The sequence below is a fragment of the Tauraco erythrolophus genome, chromosome 13 (genome assembly GCF_009769465.1).
Source record: "Tauraco erythrolophus isolate bTauEry1 chromosome 13, bTauEry1.pri, whole genome shotgun sequence".
NCBI lineage: Eukaryota > Metazoa > Chordata > Aves > Musophagiformes > Musophagidae > Tauraco > Tauraco erythrolophus.
The window spans coordinates 23371118-23384099 of NC_141477.1; the positions used below are offsets into that span (position 1 = coordinate 23371118).

Consider the following 12982-nt stretch of genomic DNA (forward strand, 5'->3'; position numbering starts at 1 on the left):
TCTCTGCAGATGGGAAACAGATCGTCCTGCTCCACACTGACGGGGCTCATCTCTGCACACACGCACCTGCGCGTGGGCAGACGTGTGAGAAGTCTTTGGGTTTGTACTCTTAACCCATAGATGGGAAATGTATTCTGGGCAGGCGGTAGCGGGGACATGGTGCCCCTTAGCTGGGTCTCTACTTGCTCAAGTTTGGGCATTGCACTGTACCCTGTGCACTCTGGGCAAGGACCACGTTCAGTTTGGGCACTGTTACTAAGGCATAAGATGTTTTGTGAGGCTCAGGAAAATAAAAAAGTAAAATTAAAGACTACATTGGTAAGCAAATAGACCAGTTGTGTTCAGTCATCGCCCTACAAGGGTCCTGCCAGCAAGGGTTTCTCGTGAACCGGGAGCACACTGGGGACGTCGGTACGTTATCTAAAGCATCCCTTGCTTCCTAAGCAGATTCCTTTAACTGCAGAGAGCACCGAAGTCCCGGGAACCAATTCTGAAAGAACTGCACTTAGTTTTCTCAAACGTGCAGCATGAAATAATTCCAACAGAAAAAGCATCGTTCACAAGTGCAACGGCATGAGCGGAAAATAGTTCGTTTATCAATAGACAGGGTCATGGTGCTCAGATTCCTCCGTGACAAGCCATGCAACAGCAGTGTAATTCTTCCAAATACTGCAGGCACCCTCCCGGAGCAGGAGTGCAGGTTTTGCTACGCTTCAGGGTTGAGCAAATTTAACACGGTGTAAGAAAATGTGCCCTTAAGGCATTTAAGCCATGGATCAGAAACCCACCAAAGCTTTTTAATTAAATAAAAGCCGTTGGAAGAGACGTAGCAACTGATAAACTGCAACACGTTCAATTTGGTGCTCTTCTTCCTCAAAATAAAGATTCTGCGGAGAGGTGCTCAGCTCCCACCCTAAGGACAATCCCTCCATCCCAGGGGCATCCTCAGAAGGTGCCTCCTCCATCCAGCACTCGGAACCAAGATCAGCTCCAGCAAGTTAATCATTCTGCCTTCAGGGCCAGCAAGGAGTAGTAAGAAATTTTACCTCTCTGTGCCTGTCTCGGTCCCTGGACTTCTCTCGCACCCAATCTATAGTGTTAAAGTCTTCATAGGTCCCCACGCCAGGAAGAGGTTCCTCCAGGAAATCCATCATCGTGCTTGTGCCGTTCATCCCTCCTCCATTATACGAGGAAAATCCTGGGGGGAAAAATGGAGCATTTCTTAGTTTTCCTCCTTTTTAGGGGGGAAGGAAATCACCAAAACACTAACTCAGTGGGAAAACCACAGATTTCAGCAGAAGCAAACAGGTAATGAGCTGTTCCTTGAGCTGAATACGCCAAGCAAGCGTCCAGGGATGAGGTGGGCAGCGCATTCCCCAGCTCCAGCAGTTCACGTGGAGACGGGGTCGATCCTGGAAACAACTGTTCAGGCACCGGCAAAGTAAATCAACACTAGCATCCAGATGTTAACTTTTGCCTAAATCCAGAACTTCTGCCATTTGAGGAGAGCAGAGGGGAGAGGAGAAGGCGAATACTTGAGACCTCCAGCAGAGCTGAAGGGAGTCGGAGGTGGATCGAGTGAGGATGACAGCAGGAACAGCAGGAAGGCTCTGGATGGGAGCAGGGAGACAGGAGAAGGAAAGCATCCAACTCCCCCATCGCTTGGGGCGAGCCAGGAGGGCCTGAAAAGCCAAAAGTGGTACCAAACGGGGGCTTGGGAAGATACCAAAATTGGGGCTCACAGCCTCCCTTCAGGTGAAACAAACTTGGCCAAACGACTTGACCTAACCTACTGCAGTCCATGGAAAATGAGGCTTAGTGCGGATGTACGCTCCCAAAATTTTGGTCGCAAGACGGTCTCTTCGCAGTTGGGAGCGTGGAACACGGCTGTGGGGCAGCGTAACGCGAGGACCTACAGAAAACTATTCGTCTACAGAGAGATGAGGGTTGGCAGGTCCACCTGAAGACAACAAGCAAAGGCTTTGCACGGTACAAGCCATGGTCCCAAGCAAAGCCTCCGAAGTGTCATTCCCCCCAAGTTCCACCATCCTCTGCCAAGAAAAGAAATCCATTAATCACAGACTCACTGAACACCTGGGGTTGGAAGGGACCTTGACCGACCACCCAGTCCCATCCCCCCAGACCTGGACCTCAGCGTAGAAAACGGGTCAGATCCGATGGACTGATGTTGTCTCCACGTCCCCGCGCACTCGGCTTACGGCAGTTCCCGGCCAAGGTGACGCTGGCCCCTGCCTCCCTTCCAGCCCACCCGCCTGCTACGTGCCCTGTGCCCACTGGAGCGCCCGGGCGCACCCCGTACCCAGGGGAGAGGGCAGCAGCAGACCTCAGCCTGCCCTCGGGCAGCCCGGGCAGAACCCTTGGACCCAAGCAGATTTCACCTGCCCTGGGAAATGCATTTAAATCTTTTCCACTTGGAAAACTTCCATGAATCTATTCCTGTTTTCCTTTGTTCCTAGAACAAAATATTGAGCATCTTTGATTTGAAAAGAACCTTTAAACCCCCATTAACGTAACACTTGTTCCTTGCTCCTTTAAAAATGAGTTCCTCAAAGCCCCTTGCAAGGAGTTTCAAGAAGGTGTTGAAACACATTGAGGGAAAAACACAACAAAGGTCTTTTTATCCTTATCCAAGGAAATCAAGCAGTTCTCTTCACAGACTGACACAGAACAAGTTTTTCTCTTGTTTCAGCCCAAGCTTCATTCCTTTGCTTGCGAGAGCACGGAGGCCCCTGCTCCAAGTCAACACCACCAGCACCTTCCAGTAATTACTCCATACATTTTTCTTTAAGCCACTGAATGCTGAAAGGGCAGAACTTGCCAGGGTTACTCCAAGAAACACTCCCTTAAATTTCAGCGGAGGTGAAAGGTGCCCCACAGACTATTATCCCCTATGCAAAAGCATCCTCAGAAAACAGAAGTGACACTGTCTTGCATGGTGAATCCTAGTTCTGAAGCTCCCTTGAGAAGCCCTCGCTCCCAAGGGTGCTCCATGGCCCTAACACCTCCCAAGCTAGGGCTGCACCTGCCACACTGCTATCTGGGTTGTTTTTTTCCCCCAACTTCTGAAAACTAAAACCACACTATAGGGACCAGAAGGGCTGCTGGAGAGCCACGAGCTGACGATGACAATCCCCTCCGTTTGGGACTCGAGCTGCTCTGCTGACCCACCTGCCACCCATCCCAGCGCAGAACACCTCCTTTCCTGCTACAAGCAGATCAGGGACAGAACAGCCACTTCTCTGTGTTGAGCCCAGCTGATGACGAACGTACGTTCTGGAGTTGTCCAACACCCACCGAGCTACACGGTGCCTTCGGCAGGCTCGGGGCCGGACACTGAGTCTACCTTGAGAAACAGAAGATGAAGGACTATCTCCTGCACGCTCACCTCGCAAAGCCAAGCAGCCCAGCTGCAAGAGTTTGCTTTTGTTTCTACAGGAATGGCCATTCCTCTAGAAGCTCAACAACAATCCCTGTCTCCGTGCTGCAGACAGCAAGTTTTCACTGGCTGCTCAATTCAATTTTGGCACATCTACCACAATCTTCCCTAAAGATAAAAAGATACAGCCGTCCTAAAAAAAAAAAAAAAGTATTAATAACACAGCGTTAAACCCAACAGACTACTTTGAGAAGTGTTTTCTGCAAGAAGATGAGATCGGGGTCATTCCCTGCTCGCTCATCTGGAATAACTGCCCAGACCAGCAACTTCCAGCTGTGCTGGGAACACTCTCCCAGCTCAGAGCAGCTACAGAGCAACACGGACAAGACCCCGAGGGCACGAGGTTGGCACACAGCATCACCCCGCAACACGGGAGGGGCTGCGGGTCGTGGCATCCTCAGCAACACCCCGTTACACAGCACGGAGCCCCGCGGGTGCCAGCCTGCACTGTCCCGTCCGTAGCACAACCGGCAGGGGCACGGGGATCCTGCCACGAGGCCGAGCGCGGAAGGGATGCTCCGACTCGACGTGCAGGCTGGGGACCAGCCAGGTGCAGGCTGGAGCCTGCTCCTGCTCTCCGGCCCCATCCAGCCCAGCACGCCGTCCCTACAGCACCGGGGGTTCTATGACAAAACCAGAACCCCGAAGTCTCCAGCCACGCACGGCGGGTTCACAGCCGTGCCAGTGGATGAGCTGTCCCCGTGACAGCAGGTAATGAGAAAACACCCTTATTTTCTTCCAGGAGTAATATTGAACCCTAAAATGGCTGACAGCCATAAATATTTATCAAAACCATATTTCCTGCTTTGGCATGTCACAAATCAAGGATTCCAGGATAAGCAGATAGGAATAAAGGAAGAAACGAGCTCAGCAGTGCCTTGCCCAAACGCAGCCAAGGCAAACATCCAGGTCTCCCCAGTTCCTAACACACGGATCCCTAAATCAGTATTTAATGCCCAGAGACAGCAAGTTACATGCGACCCTGTTAGAGAAGTACGGCTCATTTTTTAAACACAGATTTTTTTTTTTTTTTAGCATTTTGAGCACCTCCTATCCCAAAAATGGGTTAATGCTCCACTTCAGAGAGTCTGCCTGGCTTAAAAAAAAAAAAAAAAAAAAGCAGTGCTTGTTAAAGTTACAGGCATCTGTCGTTCACAGCGCAGCGAACCCACGGGTTTATCCATCGTCCTGCCAGCACAGCCCGGCACCCGGCCGGCGCCTGCCTCCGCACCGCGTCCCTGCTCCAAAGAAAGGAAAAAAGAAAGGGCTTTGCAGACAGCAGGGAGAGCGGCAAACAACGACCATTACACAGCAGAAATCCAACAGACCGCCCGGGGCTCTCCCCACCCCACCACCCCTTCGCCCCAGCACAGGACTGGGAGCAGTGGGAGCCCCGCAGCCTCCGCAGCGCACGCCCGCACACGGACGCGTTCCCCCCTGGCTCGCGTGTCCCCTTCCTCCCTGGAAGGGATCTCCTCACCCTCGCTCAGCCGCTCCATCTCCCACAGGAGCACCCTGGGGAGCCCGTCCGCCCCATGGCCGTGCGGGTCGAGGGACGGCGGGCGCTCCTTGGTCTTACAGCGGCACTCGCTGCATCCTCCTCCTCCTCCTCCGGACCTGGCCGGAGACGTGCCCGCAGCAGCGCCGGGCCCTCCCCGCGCGCCCGGCGTGTCGTCACCGCATCCGTCACATGAGCCGCCCGTGCACCTCGCCGGGGCGGCGGGTTCCAGCAGCACGGGGAGAGGTTCACCTTGTCGGAGCCGCGGGCGTCCCGCGGCACGGGGAGAGGCTCGCGCCCGCAGGCGGGCACGGACGGAGGAAGCTGGCGATGTCCAGGGACCGTGACTCCCGATGCGCCCGGAACGGAGGCTGCACCCCGAAGCTGCGAGCAGAACTGCTCGGGATGTTCCATCGGGCAGAATATATCCCCCAGGTCGGGAATCTGCTCGTTGGCTGCGCGGCACAGACTGGGCACCGCGGGCAGCTGGAGCTGGCGGCGCAGGGGCTTTAGGCTGGAGAGCGGCTCGCTGCGGATGCTGTTCGCTCTGCTCAGCGCCAGAAGCCAGGGAGGGCAAAGCTGTGCACTCCAGCCCCCAGACCCCCTGCACCCCGACAGTCCAACCCCAAAGATCCGGCAAACGTGGCCCTTAACCCCCTCACCCAGTCTGGCTGTGGAGGGACACCCTGGACCCAGCACCCCGTTAGCCACGTCGGACCCACGGCGCTGCCCCTGGCACAGACCCTGCTCCGCATCCGCTCGGCTTCAGAGCTCCGGGCCAAGCTGAGCTCCGGCACAGGAAAACACGTGTCTACCAACGGAGTATCTCAGCACTGGTGGGTCAGTCCCAGATGTACCAAAAAACTCTTTCTTTTCCCACCTGGCTGCAGGGCTGGCAGCAACGCTCCGTGCTCGCCGTCTCTCCAGCAGGCAGGCGCTCAATTTTTCCTTTTGTCCTCTCTGCACGGGCAGGACTTCGGAGCGCTTCCCCCAGCCCTCCCCGGCCCCGTGAGCACCCTTTATCTCCCCATTCCATGCACATAAGAGCTCAAAGGGTGATTAAGTTGTCCTGGCTCCAGTTTGCTAGCGATAGCTTGTCATTTCAACACCGTCTGGCAAGTCTGAAACACTACACCCCAGCAAACATTGGCTGTGGGCTCACCCGATACGCCGGCCGGAGGCTGCTCCCACCACCCTGCGCCTCTGTCCGGAGGTCAAGGAGGAAGGCAGGTGAAGAAAAAAGCCAGGGGAGATGTCTCCCAGCTCAGGGACCCTTCTTGGAGGTTGGCCCTTCAGCATGTCTCATGGGTGGGTCAACGTGCCTGACTGGGCAGAGGGGCAGCAGCTCAGCGAATTCCCCTGGCCAGCAAACCAAGGAAAGGTATTTAATGCCCCTGAGAGCAGCTGGGCAGCCCCAATATTGCAGCCAGCCATGCCATGCACCCCGCTTCCCATCGCACAGAGCACGTCTGGAGAGTACAGACAAGGACAGAACAAGCGGATAAAATCAGAAATCCACACGGATCTAAGCTCTGCTAACCCTGCTGCGCTTCTGGGAGCTGTGTGTTGCTATTGCAATACTCCGTTCCTGCCCTTAGAGCTCAAAAATAAAATAACTTTCTTAAATCCCACAGCAAAAAGGAGACCTTCCAGCCACTGAAACATTTTAAAGTCTCCCTCCGAAAGAAGCAGGGGCCACGGTCCTGCCTCTGCTCCCTACAATTTAAAGCCCATCCAGAGGCCACCATCATGCCCAGGCACTACACCTCGCTCCTCACCGCCGCCACGAGCCAGAGAAAAGCACAAATAAGCCAGCACCGATGCCCGACTTGTACACCCAGAGCTACTCCGACCTATTCAGAGGAAACCATGTGTACTTTAATATTTTTGGAAAGGGATATCAAGGAACTAGAAATCAGTACAACTTCCCCTCATAACAGAGCATTTGACAGAAGCAACACCTCATCTAGGAGATATCCCTTGGTAAGGCAGCTGTTCAGACACACTTTGCTAAAGGAATCAGGCCTTGGAAATCTTCTATTTCTTAAAAAAAAAAAAAACAAAACACCAAACCAACAGGACTGCAGATATAATCTCACTGACCATGTACGTAGGTACTCAGGAAGCTTTGGGTACAGTTTTCTTTAGAACGTCCTACACAAATTAAGCTCTCGGGGAATAACAGGGAAAGTTTTATCACAGAAAAGCAACTGGCTGAAGACTCAGGATGTCAAAGGCAAATTCTATGTTTTGGAAAGAGGAGGAAGGCAACCATGGAATCCCGTCCATTTCTGCTGTTCAGCGTATGAGTAAGTGGTCTGGGAAAGCAGTGCCTACCCTTACTGGAACGTGTGCTGGGTAACCAGCAGCTCTTCAGCTGCCTTCGAAGGACGACACTGGGCTACCAGCGAGCAGAAGAAACTCAGTGCCTACAAAGCAAGGCATGCGGGGAGGGGAAGAGACGACTGCAAACATGTCCTGCTCTAAGTCAGCCTGTCTGACTCAAAACTTCAAGTGTCTGCAGATAATGCTCTGCAAGTCATTGCTCAATACTTGAGAAAAGTCAACAATAGCTTTTTTTTTTTTTAAATCCCTTAAACTAAGAAGCAGAAAAGATTTACTGCTGTACAAACGCACTTTGAACATCACGTGTAGTTCTGGTCGCTTTTAGTGTGGCACAGAAAGGAGGTGATGCCAATGAAATGAAACAACTTCTAGGACACGTGACTGTACCCGTAAAAAGACCGTGCCACCCATCAGCCCTTCGGCCAAGATCAACATCTGTGCTGTGGGGTCAATTCTGAGAAAGCCCCGCTAGGATTCACTTGCTGCCTGGTGTGGTACCCAGGCTGCAAGGAAAACTAGTAAAGTTTTGGGGGGATTTTATTGAAAAGCCAAGTAACTTAACAGTGTGGGAAAAAAATAATAAAAATCAAGTAAAGTCTTATCTGTCACCTCTTATTGACGAAGGGCTGAAGTCCAACCTGGAGAAGATAAGAGTGAGAGGATGTGCTACGCACGGTGAGTGTTAAATAGCGCCAACGGCACAGCAGCAGGGGGGAAAAGCCACTGCATTTTAAATCCTTTTGACCAAAACGAGCCCGAAGCGCTCAGAATAGCCACATTTTGGCTCAAGGTCTTGAAGAGCTCCAGCCGTCGGGAAGCAGGTGCGTTCCTGCAAACACCACTGGAGAACAAGGCTTCATGTCAGTCTAGATCCTCAGCAAAGACATTTCTCAACACACCATCCCATGTTGCAGGCAGCAGGAAAGGCTGGTGGCTCCCGTCGGGGACCTGACACGGTACCAACGTCCTGTCGCTCGTCAGCCAAGGGCTCGCACGGAAAGCACGGAGGAGCATCGGCTGCTGAACGCACTCCAGATTTACAAACCTACCCAGGCACCCAGTACCATCCTCAGGTCCCTTGACAGGATCTACGAGCTCCAGTCGTGGCTGGTTTTTCAATGTGAGATGCTCTTGCAGGAGAGTCTGACCGTCTCAAGACAGTGGTCAGAGGGGGCTGGTTCCAGTTCCAAAAGCTGTCTCTAGCTCCCCCTCATCCAACAACACACCAGACAGCAGAAGGACCAGGTCCCAGGCAGAGGTTTGCAGCTGACTCCACCGCGGGAGAACCTCACCTCCAGTCCTCACCACCCCTCCAGCTCCAGCCAAGCCTGTGCCACCACATCTTCAAGTTGCCCATCTGACACCCAAACATTTGCCAGCAACCGTTTCCTGAAGTCAGTAGGGGAAATTTGTAGAGTGAACTGAAACTGATTTTGGGCAAGCAGCTCTTCCCCCTTTTACATTTCCTCTTTTCTGTCGACCCCCTCTCCACGGACTTGAGCATCCTGCCAACAAAGAGCCTCTCCCAGGGGAACCACTCCGCTGTGTGCCGGGGCCAGGGCAGCCCCTGAAGCACCACCACCACCATCGCGCCAAGCCACACATGCCAGCGGGGTGGACCCTCGCTTTTTTCCTAGAAGTAGCCACAGGCCTTCAAATGCCCTTGGTGGAGACAGAAAAAGCCCATCTAAGCACAGAGGGAAATATCCGAGTGCTGGTTTCGGCCAGCAACAGAACTAAGCTCAGCTTGAGTTACCCACCGTTGCTTCTAAGCTCCAGAGAATAATAATTTCATGGAATCACAGAATGGTTTGGGTTGGAAGGGACCTTCAAGACCATCCCGTTCCAAGTCCCCTGCCATGGGCAGGGACACCCTCCACTACACCAGGTTGCTCAAAGCCCCATCCAGCCTGGCCTTGAACACTTCCAGGGATGGGGCAGCCACAGCTTCTCTGGGCAAACTGTTCCTTTACAAAAAGTTCTTTCAAATCTCAAATTTTACAAAGTTTCCTCACAAGAAGTTAAAAGAATTCAGGTCCTTCCCTCTAAATATTAAACACGAGCAGACACTTGACTTCAGACGGCTGATACCCCAATGGCTATAAAGCCAGCAGCTCCCACCAGCAGGTAAGACAACGTGAATTTACAACTCCACTACCAACATGCATAACATGATTGTTTCTATGCACCTAATTCTGCACATACCAGTAATTAATGGATCTCTGGAGGTAAACTTGGTCCCAAGTCATTATTTCAAGCTCCGTGCAGGGAGTTTTGAAGCAGACTCCCAGATGTGACCAGTTCTAAAAGTCACTTCCACCACGAGGCCAGGCTGGAGCGAGCACAGCACCCAACACCTGCACCACGGCCTCCGTCCTCCGCGTCGGACGGGACCCAGGACACACCACGCTCAGGACACAGATCCTTCCACACATCCCCTTTGTGCACGGACAGAGGGGTTTTAACCGCAAACCAACGCTTATCGCTCGGGCAACACAACCGCGGCGATGCGTCCATTAGGGCCACGAAGATGACAAGAGGGCTGGAGCACCTTTCCTATGAGGACAGGCTGAAAGAGTTGGGGCTGTTCAGCCTGGAGAAGAGGAGGCTCCGGGGTGACCTTATAGCGGTCTTCCAGTACCTCAAGGGGGCCTACAAGAAAGATGGGGAGAGGCTGTTCAGGAGGGCCAGTTGTGATAGGACAAGGGGTAATGGTTTTAAAATAGAGGGAGGTAGATTCAGGTTGGATATTAGGAAAAAATTTTTTACCATGAGAGTTGTAGAACACTGGAACAGGTTGCCCAGAGAGGTGGTGGATGCTCCATCCCTGGAGATGTTCAAGGCCAGGTTGGATGAGGCCCTGAGCAACCTGATCTAGTTGGAGATATCCCTGTTCCTTGCAGGGGGGTTGGACTAGATGACCTTTGAAGGTCCCTTCCAGCCCTAACCATTCTGTGATTCTATGATGCGTCCTCCGCTTGAGCCCGGAAGCGGTGAGGGACCGAGCCAAGGAGGAAACAACCGCGTGCTCCCTGCGGGATGTCCAGCAGCAGGAGAGCTCTGACAGGTGGCTTTTGGGGAAGTCTGTCTTCATTTGCAGCACCCAGCGGCAGAGCACAGAGCTGAGAAGCGGAACAGAAGGATTTCTTTTCAATTTTTGCCCTACAGTAAACAGGGATGGGGGAAGAAGAGGACCAGAAGGTTTATGGGCAGTCAGGGAGACCTGCAGCCTGCTGTCCAAAATGGAGTATTTTTGCTTTCAAACTAACTTATGATAATTCACAGAAGAAAAAACATCAGGCAGATCTTGCTGTCCTGTGCCAAAGCTCAGCACAACCACGCAGACTGATCTCTCCCCCATTGATTTCACCACCTCAGGCTCAGCCCAGCGACGGCAGCAACAGATGGGCGGTGGCAGGGGATGCCAAGCACCAAACCAAGTGAGCTCAGCACCAAACCCCCCTGTGCCCTTACATTTCTGGATTCTCTCCACAATGGACAACTTTTAAAATTACAGATAAGGAAGAAGGGGAGGGGAGGGTCGGGTCTCTGCCCGTATCACGAACCCCAGGAATCGCTCTGCGCTCTCACCCCTGCCCATCACTCACGACACCTCCCTTGTGGCACCACCAGCTCTTCCCTACAGCAGCTATTTCGGAAAACTCCAGAAAGGACTATCCAGAAGCCCCAAAAGCAAAGAGTTGGGAGATGATGCACTACATTTAACAGCAAAGTAACCAGAGAGACAGCAGAGAGCGGTTTTGCTCTCCGACAGCTTACTGGACACACACAGCTCCTCGTATCGGTGCTCTGCTCAGCAGAGGCCAGCGGGACCCACGTGGAAAACGTTACCACGAAATCCTTCCGAGAGCCGTTAGGAAAAGCAGGAAGCGGAGCGATGCCCGGGGATTACCTCCCATCTCCCTGTCCAGCGGTGGGTCGTCGTCTGCCATGGGGAAGTCCAGAGATGCTCCGGCTATTTCCAGCATATCTTCATCGCTAGTGCTGCTCTGGAAACTCCCCCGTCGATAGCCCTTCTGATCCATGGCCAGAGCTTCCAAACCTGGGAGCAAAGGTGACAGTTTTTAGACTGCGAGCGTGAAGACCCATTTTCTAAGGCAACTGGACTGACGTCCACTTGACGCTTTGTCCCGAAGACCAGGAGGCCACACTGCTCTTCCCATGCAAAGGAGAAATGCAGCGATACCACCTGAAGTTTGGGGTAGAACAGGACAAAATTGGACGCTCACAACTCCCAGCAAAGCTCCTGTGTTGGATTTCATATTGCCACATGCCAGAAACACACCAAGTCCCATCTGATGGCATCTGAATGCAACTGGAAAGGCAGACACAGCAGCAAGAGGGTCTTAAAAGTTTTAGAAAACTTTGCACACCCGAGCTAAGCCTCGCAGAGGAAAATCCTTCCATAATAAGGGATCCCGCACACATATCCTCTACTCCTCAGTCCACGGCCTGCTGGGAAAGGGCTCAAACTGGATTTTGAAAGACCAGCTGCCAGCCACGAGGCAGGCTTAAGCGAGGCTATGAGACCCACAAACTGCAACCAACCACCCCAAAAACCAGAACCAGCCCCGTCTCAGCTGCACCGTCCCGTGTCACCCACCGCCGCGGCTCTGCTCCGGCGATCCCACTACAATCTCTAACGCAAGAGCAGCACAAGTGCCTCAGAGAAAGTTTTTCTCTGTAGAAAACTGGTTATATTTCTAATATATTTCTATTATATTCCTTGGTCTAAAAAGCCTCTCAAGGTACTTCCTTTCTCCTTTGTATTTCCCACAAAGCCTGTGAAACCATCTCTACCTGCTGATCACCTCCAGACAGAACCAGAGACCCACTCTAACGGCAGGTGGGAAATGACTCAGGCCAACACCACGGTAGATAAGCCAAGTGACATCCGCTGATGGATCTTCTAAATAATCTCTGCATGTGCTCTCAACAGGTCTGCAACTACTTTTTTTTTTTTTTCTTTTTTTGACCATTTCACCTCCCACGGTGTCCTTGTATTTACTGCTAGAGCACTGGGCAAAGCCCACCACAGAGGAAGGATCCTCGCAGCAGAAAGGCAGCTGTGATGCCCTCCAGATGTGCCAAGCTCACCTACCTGTCCTTCTCTGAGATGCAGGCAAACTAGCAAAAGAACCTTAAGAGTTAAGTGAAAGATTCTTAACCACCTGCCCACAAAGTTGCAAAATGCAATCTGGAAGTGTGCGAGTAAACTTCATAAATAATCGTAAAAGAAGTGCCCTTGAATGGACCTGGCCACCTCGAGGAGCTGCCCACGCCAGACCACAACACGAAACCCGTCATCTCTCCTCCTCTTCTCTAAGATGGCAGGGAAACTATGAAAGCACAAGCTCTGAAAACATAATAATAAGCTAAGTTGGGGGGAAAAAAAAAAATAAATCAGGTCTCGGACTCAAAAATAGCTGTTGCAACCTGAAAGTGGGAATCTTTTCATCTCAGTGAGACGACAGGTTGTGTTCACTTTCCTCTTGCACACACACATATTTTTCAAGAGAATTATAGAGGAACCAAGTACGCAGCTCAGCTTTATTTTGGGAAGGGAAAAAGCCAGCCAGCACTTGCAAACAGTACGAATTACACACTCTGCAGAAAGCACTTCCTATTACAAACAAAAAAAAAAGAAAAAGGCACCCCAC

General features: G+C 52.3%; 1 protein-coding gene across 7 annotated transcripts in view; it reads right to left on the minus strand.

Moving 5' to 3' along the window:
• Window positions 1–12982, minus strand: part of LOC104382843 (Cl-/H+ antiporter 5) — a 38112-nt gene that overhangs the window by 13769 nt on the left and 11361 nt on the right. For 3 of the 7 annotated variants that reach the window (XM_086619792.1, XM_086619791.1, XM_009990880.2), the window contains 2 exons: window positions 11215–11364; window positions 1047–1198 (listed from right to left, as the gene is read on the minus strand). In XM_086619792.1, the coding sequence (XP_086475918.1) occupies window positions 1047–1198; window positions 11215–11347 (285 nt within the window). In that variant the 5' untranslated portion in view covers window positions 11348–11364. Of the gene's footprint in view, window positions 1–1046; window positions 1199–5835; window positions 5887–11214; window positions 11365–11695; window positions 11778–12577; window positions 12967–12982 lie in introns of those variants that run through there. The other 4 variants (XM_086619788.1, XM_086619789.1, XM_086619790.1 and 1 more) reach the window with 4 other exon arrangements.